The following is an 11,330-nucleotide window of genomic DNA, read 5'->3' as shown; positions in this document are numbered from 1 at the left end:
CGCTAAGCTGCTAGTGTGGCTGTACTCGTTTCATTTTAAGACTTTTTAGAGGCCTTATGAGGTGAATATATCAAAAAGAACAACAAAAAAGCGGAAAAATCTGAAAAAAACGTCGTCTTTTGTTTTAATCCTTTCAATGATACATTTTGATTCTCACAATGTGAATAATGTAATTTAGGGCAACATCATTATCTAATACAACCAAAACAAATGCAGGGAGATTCAATTGTATGCATCCCTTTAATATAGTTTATCTTGTAAAAATCCCTACATACAATGATATAAAACAGAACCCCTGCAAGACACGCTAAAACCAGTCCATGTTTGGCGTGCCTTAAAAATTACTTAAAACGATTACTCAATTATGAAAATATTGTGTTCATCAATTAATCGACTAATCATTTGAACACTAATCATTACTTTATCCAAGATAGTACAGGGACGTCGCTTGTGCATGAGTATACAAAAACAGACTTTAATTAAAATCTTTAATTACCAAAATAAAAAGTTCAACAATCCCAAATACAAAGACCAAATTGCACACAATTACGCCCTCTCTAAAAGGAAAAGTGCAACCTGCTCTGCTCCCGGTAAGGATTGTTGGGGACAGCTTTACTCTAATAGCAGCAATGTTGACTTTGTGTGGGTACAGTGCAGAGCTGGATAATTCTTAATGAGCTAGATTAATGGGAAAAGAAAATTAACATAACTTTACCAGTGTCATTCAGGTTCTTGTCATGCTCTACTTCAAGAGGGATAGGTAGTTCAAGCAAACCTATGCAGATTAAACACACTTTAAACCACCTGACAGGAAAATGTAATGTTTATGTAATAACTAATCCAATCCCAGGGACATTTCAATAATCTGATATTACACAATTTAAATCAAATAGAAAAAAATATATAGATATATACATCTCATATTGATCAATATATGCAAATTTACATTAGCAAGTCATTATTTCTATATACTTTCTATACCACAGGTGTCAATAAACTCATAACTATATCTTTGAATAGATAGTTCAATACATTAGTCCTACGTGAGAGAAAATCAACTAAAACGCAGTAAGACACTTCAGTCCACTCCCAATATACAACAACAAAAATTAAAAACATTCAGTTTCACATCCACAGTTCAGCTGGAATTCAGGGAAGATGGTTGGATGAGTTAGCACCGTTTTTTGTCTTTTGTCTCCACTAAAGTGCTGAGACAGGACAGAGGTGATAGAGGAGGTTAGCTATTGCTGTAATGACAGACTTTGTGTGACCATTTCAATGTGTAATGCATTGCAATAAGCGCTTCTATAACAAAAGAGGTGAATGTAATAAAGTTGATAATGCATTGATTGACTTCATCAATATCACGCACCTGCTCACTTGTGGGCTAAGTAACACCAAGTTTCATTTAAACAGAAATCAAGCTCAGTGATTCCCCATTAGCTTTTTCCACCAACCTAAACAAACTTAGTGGCCCTTCAAACTCCCTCAGTCAAGCTTAAGTTGGGACAAGTATTTAAGAATTAGTACACTTCCTACCTCAGCCACTGTTACTGGACAAAGTTTGCAGTGGTGAACTGTGAACAAAGTGCTTTCTGTTCAGCCACACACTGGCTCACACAGTTGAGGGGAAAAATGGGTGAGACGCATGGGGGCATGACCCATTATTTGGCACCTGTTTCACTCACCCCCTCTCTACTGTGGCGAGTTTCAGTATGTGTCTGTCTTCTGTGTTACTAAGATATGTAAGTCACTTGCAGCAGTTGTAAAGAGAGGTGCTCTTAAGAATACTCAGCAGAGCTGAGTGCCAGCTACAGTTTATAGGCAGATCTGAGGGTGAGTTGTGTGGAACAAGACTGCACGTGGCTGAGTGCCACACATTCTTTGCTTTGAAAACATTGTGAGACAAGAAAAACAGACACTTAGGAATGAACACAGATTTAAAATACGTTTCCTTGAGGATTGACTCATAGGATGGTATGATCCTACGCTCTGCCCATTACTGAAACTGAGTCAAATTCTTAAGAAGTCCACATTTCTCATAATATTCCCCCTGTGCAAATAATGTGAGAATTTAGGGGATGCAAACATGGAACATCCACAAAATTGTTGTTTTTTTTGGGGGGGGGGGGGTTCATAAGTTATGAGCTGCATGGTTCATTAAGGTACAGTCTCAGTCTGAGCTGCTGCTCTGAAGCAGGGGCTGCAGTGATGTACTAGGACTTGAAGACGTGCACGGCCCTCACGACGTACTGCCTGCAGATCGGGCACTCGTTCATCCTCTTGCCGCACTTGGTGCAGGTGACCATGTGACCGCACTCCAGGAGAACGCAGTCGATCATGGCGTCCATGCAGATCCTGCAAAGGTTGTCGTCTTGGATCGTCAGCGGACCCTTCTCACGATCTACAAGAGAAGGACACAGAAACAGAGAGGTGACATACTGCACCACTTAATAAAATACCTCGTCTTATCCAGTGTGCCATATCTTGGTAAGGTCATGCTCGCAATCTCCTCGAAAATATCAATGCCTGTTATGGCTATTTGTCAAGATGTCTCTATGACAACCGCACAGTCTTTATCACTGGAACCGTGCTTGTAAGAGAGTGAATATCCACGGCTAGCATACTGCAGTTCTCAGTATAATAAGCTTCACACGCTGAACACATGAATGGATAAAGGAAGATTGATCTTGGGGTGGATGAACGTTCCTGGAAAATGACAAATGAAACTGACATGTTTACATTTCTTTTCCTAAGTGGGATAAATAAATATTTATTTTCAGCCTCAACAAAACAGCCAGAGACCCTCACAGAAAATGCCAATCCACAAGGAGGACCAGATATAGCGACTTTACAAAGAGGAAAGTGAGATAACGAATGAAAATGGGTTCACGGTGAATATAGATGTGGTGGTGAAACTGTTGGGAGATGGACGATGGAGAGGTGAGTCACAGATGGTACATGTGACCGCAGCAACAGTGGCGAGGAATCTATAAGCCTTACCTCCGATGGCACCGTTGCAGATGGGAGGGGGGAAGGCCACCACTTTAGTGTGGGAGAAGTAAAGCAAGCAAGAGACATTTCATCATAATTCTGAATGAGAAGACTCATTTCAATGACTCTGCTTGTGATCGGTGCAACTTATTATTACTTACAGTAAATAATATTGTCAGAAGCAGCAGAGATATCAGATTTTTATGGTTAAAAACAGGATGTGGTGTCCTATACTGACATCTAGGATGCAGACAGATGAGTGACAGCTTACCTGTGGTTACAGTACTGCTCACATTTTCCACTGCAAGAAAAGAAATTAAAGTTACCATAGCAACTTATTATACAAAGCAAATTATATATAAATAAATAATTGCCTGTGTTCAGTACACACATTCTATAGTACATCTAATTAATTAGGACATTTTTATACCCAACAACTGATAAACTAAAGCAGACAATAATTTCTCAGTGAGACAAAGTTAATACCCACATGATTTCCTGTTCTCCTCCTTCTCTCTGTAAAGTCTGCCGACACGCTCCACCAGCTCCCACTTCTCACAGCAACCTGAATAGTTGACAAAGTTCCTGGCCAGGATCTCCTTTAGCTGCCTCACAGAGAGGCCCTCGATGTCCCTCAAGCTGGAGATGTCTGAGAGAGACGCTCGGGCCCGACGTCGTGTCTGAGGACTGACCTAGAGGAGCAGGAATCAAGACATCAGTGACAAAAATCTAATTGGAAGTTGAGATTCCCATGAGAAACTTTGTGTCTTTAAATTACCTTAATATTTGATTATTTAAGAGGCAGCCTCATGACACACAGTGACAAACATTTTACTCAGGTTCATTCAAAATGTAAGTATAAAGGTTAGATTAAAATACAGCTGATATTTCCCAGAATCCTCCATGTGTTGTGTTTTATAGAAAGAATAAAGGGGTTCATTACAGCTTCTTTTGTGCAAAAAAAGCACTTGGATTTAAATTTTAATTTATTGATTACTATAATATGAGGGACATAGGGACATTCATCTGTCACAGATCACCTCAGGAGTGGTTTCACTGGGGTCCAAGTTGAGGAGAGACTCAGATGTGGCATCACCTATATCCTGCAACACAACAGCAGCAATAACAAACATCAGTGTGTACAACATGCCAAAGAACAAGCCAGTTAACTGAGGATTAGGATTAGACACTCTGCAGACAGTCTACTGATACCTTGAGAACAACAATGTCTTGTACCTTCCATTGATAGAAAAGCTTAAAGCTCCCTAAGCAGGCCTGGTACAAGTATTTATAGTGGATCCTGGCTGCTTGGAGTTGAGCTCCCTTTTTAGTGCCAGTTGTGGCGCTTCTTGTTCTCTCCATTACTTTTTGCCTCTCTGCCATGTAAAATCCTGACCAGTTTCTTTTTAGATGGTTTACAAATTGTAGTAAAGCCAGGATGAAAAGATGAACAATAATTATAATATATAATAATTCTATATTTGTCTTTGGTGACATGTCAAGTGGTTCACACAGACTCATCTTTGGCAATATCTGAACCCCTCAGCCAATGCTTTTGCTCTCCACATGGTTTACCTGCATGCAACAAAAGCCAGCTCAGATTTGATTGGTCAATACTACTCTACCAATGGAAATCAAATGCTTTCAATACCAAAATCTTCTCCTTTGCCTACATATTCTGAATTCACATGCAGATATCCGTTTATAAAGATTACACTTGTGGGAGATCAGCAAAGAGCCTGAAGTGATGACGTGAACGAACCTGTGGAAAAACACTCGTGTGAACCCTTTCAAGCTTTGTGCCAACTAGCCACCATTAATGAAAATCCAAACCTTTACTAGTCAGGTTAATTATTTTTGCCGTTAGTTTTAAGAACAAACAGGAAGGGCCATGTGATGACTCGCTTCAAAACTGAGAGGCTGGCAGACTTACTTCTGTGCTTTGGCAATTAATAAAAAGACATGGCTGACGTATGGTCTTATTAAAGATCATACATGGTTCAAAGCTGGTCCTGACCTGGTTGGTATCAGAGCTATCACTCCTGCTGAGCGGCTCCTCCTGAGAGGCGACCAGAGTAGACAGCTCTGAGGCAGACTGTGTGGTAGGGGTCGGGGTATACATGGAACGAGAGCGGAGACTGCCGGTGTCGGGGTCCTCCTCTTCCTCAATGCCTTGGTGGCAGAGCACCAAGTCCACCAGGTCTTCTTTTTCCCTGCAGGTATCAGTGGGGATGTTACGGAGCAGCAAGTACTGACGCAGATCCTTGACTCGTAGGCGCATGAGCCGCGGCCGCTGAAAGGCTGTTGCCTTCAGCAAATGACATGTGGCACAAATGCGCAGATTCTCCTGAAGCACGGAGCACAAAGAGCAGAAGCTCTTCTTGCAGTCGCAGCAAATATACTGCAGAAACAGAGTGAAGAAAAACATCATGATGGACAACTTCTAACATATATTATAGCCAGAACAATAAAAGAACACAGCATTTGAAATCAAAATGTGGTCAAATGTTTTGATTTTAACCCTTATTTTAATATTTCAACATCAACTTGCGATATGACTTAAAACTTCAATAGCATATCAATGCCATTACACCTTTCCTACATTTTTCAATCACTCACATCTGCTCTACCTCTCCAGGCACAGAGACAGAAGGCAGCTCATTTATTTTAAGTGACAAACATCAAACAGTAATAAATGCAAGATGTGGGATTCGATTGGCACGGTGAGCAAGCGAAGCACAGGGTTCAGAGAGAATGAGACCCTGAGCAATACATGAACATGAGCACTCGGTGAAGACGATATTACAGTATGTTGTCCATCTGTTTCTGCAATCAGCTAGAAGGGCACAAGAAATTACAAGAGAAATTAGTAGCCCCTGGGTGTAAATTAAATTAGCTTGTGCCTTTTTTGTCCGCACACATTATTTCAGCTCAGTGGTCAGCTATGCTCTGCTCTATAAAAGGTGCTTTACAATTTGAGCATTTTATTTGTAGCCATGACTTACAAATGATTTTTTAAAAATGTTTTTAGCTAATTATTAGTGTCTTATGCTCATACAGACTTATTTATCTTCTTTTACATGTTAAGCCCATTGGCCAGACAACTTTAAAAATATGAAGACCCATTACAAATGAGCATAAAAACATGCACTCCTAGCTACATGCCAACAACTAGATGACTAGTTTTCCACAGAGACGTACAGCAAGTAATTAGTACCTCTGTCTAAATTATTCATCTAATATCCCCCTCTGCTTCCACACATGCACCTTTCCCTTCGGGTTAAGTCAGACCAATTAGCACGTACTGGCATCACAAAGAGCATCCAGATACCTACCTTCCTCCTAAAGACTGAGAAGGCCTGACCACAAGCCTTGCATACAACACTGGGACTCCCTGAGCTGGTGGGCGGGTATGTGGAGTATCCTGCACTGGGGGCAAATCTGAAGGGTCCAGCACCGGCCCCAAACCCTGGCTGCTGGCCTCTGACGGCCCCAGTACCCATGACTTCATTCAGCAGACCACAGCATGAAGCCCACATGGACGAGGCCCCTGCCTGACAATCACAAAACACCTTTATTTCAGTTTTAAATTTCCTTTTGATCTGGTGGATGTTACAGATAGTGACAGCATATCAAACGTGAATAGGTGCATCTCTTAACAGCATCATGTATGAACATGGTATAGAGGCAACCTATTACAGAAGAGAGATTACTAAACACAATAAAACATAAACCATGCGGACACGAAGAGCAAGCAGCTAAGTTAATGTTAGAAGTGTCCAAACACAGCCACAACACAAGCAGACAATTAAGCGACTTAAACTATAACATTTCAAACATGCAACTGCGAGAAATCAGAATAACTAAACAAACGTTCAAAAAAAAACATGTACGTAAAGAATGCCATGTTTAACATTTACTGTCAAGTCGATGTTTAGTGACAGCTGTCAGAGTTGCTGCCTATCCGACCGTTTTGACTATTAGCTTAGTTCAGCTGGCTCAGGCTACGTAACATAACGCCCGCTCCGCGCTACAGCGACATGAAGCTTTCACGAGCTAACGTTAGCTGCTCATATCGACTCTAAGCAAACTGGAGCAGAGGTTATGGAAAGAAAATGGCACCTTCATTGCAGCTCCGGCGTGTCTACTGTGAAAAAGCAGATTGGCGAAGTAACCATTGCCATAAGGAGTGTCACTTATTTAGCTGAACTGCCTGAATGCGTCTCTATCGTAGGTCTCTATGTGATGAAAGCATCGGGGTCGAGCTCCTCTGCTGACTCTTCTTCTTCTTCTCCTCTCTGAAAGAAATACCCCACAGCCTGCCTGCACGCAGCGACAATGTATTGCTGCCCCCCACAGGTCATATGTAGAATTGAGTGTAGTTTGTTTCCCAGTCATCGACACCCGTCTCCCCCATTTGAGGTCCAGTATGTAATATTTAGGAGGACAGAGATGCATAACTATCCACATGGGGATTTGAAAATAAGGGAAATAATAAGGGAAGCAGTTTCAGTTTTTGTTTATTAAATCCTTGTGCAAGAAGCAGTCTAAATTGGTCTCTAATGGATTTGTGCTGGAAAATGGTGGGGACATTTAAGGGCTCAGATTAGGGGCGCAGTGATAAACTTGCTCCCGATATGTGAACAAAACAAGAAGATATTAGAATTAATATTCACGACTATGATATGCGAAATGAGCGGTCTGGCGGCACTCCCCCTCCCCCAGAAGATTTTGAGCATGAAACACTTAATTTCCTGCATTCTTTTAAAAAAAAAAGTTATGGTTGAAATCTCTTTTACACTACAAAATATAAAAATATAATGTAATTTAATGTAGAGATCAGCAAGTTGGTTTTTTTTTTAGCTTAACTTGCACATTTGTTTCTTAGATATTTACATTGCATTGCATGTTTCTTATTGTGCAAATAAACCTTTCTCAAAGCATTCTCATCATTCAAAAAGTGGTCCCCTGTGTCCCCTTGTGTAAATGACACCTATGGTTAAGTACTAACCTGTCAATAGTACTAACTTGCATCTTTGTTCGCACGCATCTATTTTTAGGGCAATATATCCGAGTGAAACTCTGCAGAGCATGCATCATCAAACCTGAACCCCTCGCTGCTGTTCTTCTTCCTCTGTTCTATACTGCCACCTGCGTTACCTGATGGGAGCGTAACAAACATTTAAATATACCCTTCATTTTTTTTTTTTAGAAAGGTTGAAAATACGGGAGATTTACGGAAAATATTTAAACGGGATGGAATAACGGTAAAATAAGGGATAATCCCGGGAAAATGGGGGTGAGAGGTTTAGTAGTTTGGTAGTTTAGAAATTAAACTGATTTAAGATATGTAGATGTCTGTGTGTTCTTTATACACTCTGATGATGCTAATCCAACACATTAATATAAATGCAGTTATAGCAAATCCATTTAAACTAGATTTAATAATAATAAAATGTAAAATAAAAAAAGTCCAAATAAATAATAATCTTCAATATAATTGCTGCATTGGATAAAGCATGCTTTACATTCAGGTGTTTCCTAGTGCCCGCCTATGTTTTAATTCATAGTGACTCAACTTCAATGTAATTATTGCAACTTTGTCCCTTGTCCCCTCAAAACTCTGGTCGCTACAGCCATTACTGGCTCTCTTAATACAGCCAATACTGGCTGTAGGCCTATTACGTTATGGCTGTCCATGTCCACTATATCTAATGCTAGAAATCTGCTGCAGGAGCAAGCGAGAAAAAAAAACACTCAGGGAACTACAGGCTCTTAAAATGACCCTAAAGCCATTTGGACAGAGCAAATCTGAATTTAGGGGATGGCGGTTGTAATTTAAAGAGTTGACCAATCTCGCTGTTTGTTAAAATGTTATTAGAGTCAAGTAGTTAAAAAGCATTTGCCTGCTTATTGCTCTGCACTGTGTTTGTTTAATGTGCTAAACACTGAGTTAAACAATTAAATAACAAAACAAACACCTCAACATGTCACTTCCGGTCCGGCTCGCTCCCTCTCCCCTCTCGGCGAGCGCGCCAATAACAAACGTCTCCACCTGATGACGTTGACCGACGCGTGTCCGTGTTTTGAGTTTTCAGCGCGTCTTCAACCCGCGAAAGGTGGATCCCGTGTGCAGGTGTACCGATGGAAACCAGTGTCAGTTTGATGATCATGTATGAGGATGAGTCGGTGGATATTCGTTACGGAAACGGAGCTCAGATACAAGTGTCACCGTGTGGCTGTGAATTCATGCTGCTAAAACCCGCAGACCCCTCCGGACACCCTCTGCAGCCCGCGGAGAGAGTCCGACAAAGGACAAGGTTCACCATCAGCACTTACAAGGTGTAAACATTAAGTATTCCTGTTTCTATAGAAATTATTTAGGTCCCTTGTAATTTAAAATGCTGTTATTTGCTGGGATAAATGTACACAGTTTGGTTCTTCTCCATTGCTCAGTCCCTCTGTTATCATGTCATTTTACAGACGTTGATGGTAGCTGCTTTGGGATTTAGGAATAAATATGCCAGCAGACCGTATCTACCAGAGGAACTCATCCCTGCTGACTGCAAGAAGGTACCAAGAGCTATTTCCTTGCCCACTATTAGTCCCTCAAGTTATGTTTGGGCAATAATAATAATAATAATAATAATCCTTATTTGTAGAGCACTTTTCAAAAACAAGTTACAAAGTGCTTTAAGAAGTGTAAAGAATAATACAAAAAAAACAAAACAAGATAAGAGCATGAAAAATTAATATAAAATTAGTAAAATACAATAAAATAAAAGGGATAAAATAAAGTCAAATAAGATCGGGAAAGGCTCTCCTATAAAAGTATGTTTTAAGAAGGGACTTAAAAGAGTTCACTGACTCAGCTGACCTGATTTCCTCGGGCAGGCTGTTCCAGAGCCTCGGGGCCCTGACAGCAAACGCTCTGTCCCCAGTCTGGAGTCAATCAATAGATTTTTGGGTTAAACAGGTGAAAAGGCTGTTGCAATAATCCAGGCGTGATGAGATGAAGGCGTTTAAAATGGTCTCAGTGTCCTTAAAAGTTAACATAGATCGAATTTTTGCTATATTTCTAATTTGATAAAAACATGATTGAACAAGCTTTGTGGTGTGCTGCTCGAAATTTAAATTACTATCAAACCAAACACCAAGGTTCTAAATGCTATCAGTATCTATATATTTTTTTTACATTTCCTCCTGCAGCCATTTTTCAGCATTTACTCAGAGGTGCAGTGGCCTGAAGGGTCTTCCTGTGATGCTGAGCTAGTACCTGGAGGCGAGACCACCATCAGGTCGGAGGAGGGAGGAGCTGCGTTGAGGCTGTCGCCCTCCGGTGAGGAATTCTCCGTCGAGTTCACATGCAGACTCAGTCAGACCCAGAGTCGGTACATCAGCATGCAGGAATACAGAAGAGACTCTGACAGCAGCTCAGGTATTCAGCAGCAGCAAGTAAGCAATCTGATCTGTCAGACCACCAATGAGGAGACCAAAGAGGGAAGAGGAAGCAGAAGGAATGAGTCTATTAGATCAAGGTCTTGCTCTCCTCGGATTACAAGCACTACTCAGCCAACTCAGCCAAAGGTAATGCAGCTTAGTAATATTTCTGTGCTTATATCATAGCTCAGTATTTTACTTCTCTTCCTCTCCCAGCCAGAGGAGATGTACCAATCCGCCACAGTGGTCCAGCATCACTCCTGCTGTGCTGTCACCCCCATCTGGTGCTACCCTCTATCCTTGGCTCGCCATCTCTGGACGGCTCGTCTCCCGAATCCTCAAGATGTCAGAGCAGAGGGAGCCAGTGATCTCACTCGGGCACACGGGCGATCAGACATGTCAGATAAATCCATTGTAGAGAGAAAGTCGCACCTTCCTCAGGCGCTGCCTCTCACATGTCCATCACCTCACTTGCACAGGTTGAATGATCAACTGACTTGAGTAAAAAATAAAATCTGGAGCTATCTATTTAACAATATTCATTGACTAATTTAAGATTCTTTGCTCGTGTATTTAAGGTGGAAGGTTAAAGACCCCCTGTCCAAAAAGCAATATTTAGACCAAGATCTTCAAACAGAGCTGGTAAAAGTGATGTGGTGTCAAGGAGTGACGTACAGGTAGGTATGCGGGTCTTTTTGAAAGTTTGTGTTTTAAGATTTTAAATATACAAGATTCAGATTTTAAACAGCTGAATATGTCAAAACATAACACCAGTAGAAGTCCCTGCTTTTACCAAATGAAAGGAAAGTGAAGCATGGAAAGTTGATTGATTTTGATGCTCTAAATTAGTGTTTTTTTCATATTAAGTGACTACATTGAATAGATTTTAAACATTG

General features: G+C 40.8%; 2 protein-coding genes across 3 annotated transcripts in view; one reads left to right on the top strand and one right to left on the bottom strand.

Annotated features, from left to right (window-relative positions):
- Positions 1-99: 99 nt before the first annotated feature.
- On the bottom strand, positions 100-7,285 carry rnf34a (ring finger protein 34a). 2 transcript variants are annotated; one of them, XM_038702771.1, is made up of 8 exons: positions 7,117-7,285; positions 6,330-6,548; positions 5,012-5,395; positions 4,035-4,097; positions 3,485-3,686; positions 3,266-3,295; positions 3,004-3,045; positions 100-2,404 (listed from the first exon to the last, which is right to left on the bottom strand). In XM_038702771.1, exons 1-8 carry the CDS (start codon positions 7,120-7,122, stop codon positions 2,217-2,219), a joined length of 1,134 nt encoding a protein of 377 aa, XP_038558699.1. In that variant the 5' UTR covers positions 7,123-7,285; the 3' UTR covers positions 100-2,216. The 2 variants fall into 2 exon arrangements, with proteins under 2 accessions (XP_038558699.1, XP_038558701.1); XM_038702773.1 differs by lacking the exon at positions 3,004-3,045 and having other exon boundaries at positions 227-2,404; positions 7,117-7,284.
- Positions 7,286-9,091: 1,806 nt separating this feature from the next.
- Positions 9,092-11,330, top strand: part of cunh5orf34 (chromosome unknown C5orf34 homolog) — a 3,650-nt gene continuing 1,411 nt past the window's right edge. Inside the window, exons 1-5 of the mRNA XM_038704678.1 lie at positions 9,092-9,336; positions 9,478-9,567; positions 10,204-10,581; positions 10,651-10,913; positions 11,013-11,111. Of these exons, the coding sequence (XP_038560606.1) occupies positions 9,139-9,336; positions 9,478-9,567; positions 10,204-10,581; positions 10,651-10,913; positions 11,013-11,111 (1,028 nt within the window). The 5' untranslated portion in view covers positions 9,092-9,138. The remainder of the gene's footprint in view (positions 9,337-9,477; positions 9,568-10,203; positions 10,582-10,650; positions 10,914-11,012; positions 11,112-11,330) is intronic.

This window comes from Micropterus salmoides, unplaced genomic scaffold (genome assembly GCF_014851395.1).
Source record: "Micropterus salmoides isolate LMB-PRFRI ecotype aquatic unplaced genomic scaffold, ASM1485139v1 Ms_hic_scaffold_7, whole genome shotgun sequence".
NCBI classification, from domain to species: Eukaryota; Metazoa; Chordata; class Actinopteri; order Centrarchiformes; family Centrarchidae; genus Micropterus; species Micropterus salmoides.
This window is presented reverse-complemented; position numbering and strand designations above follow the sequence as displayed.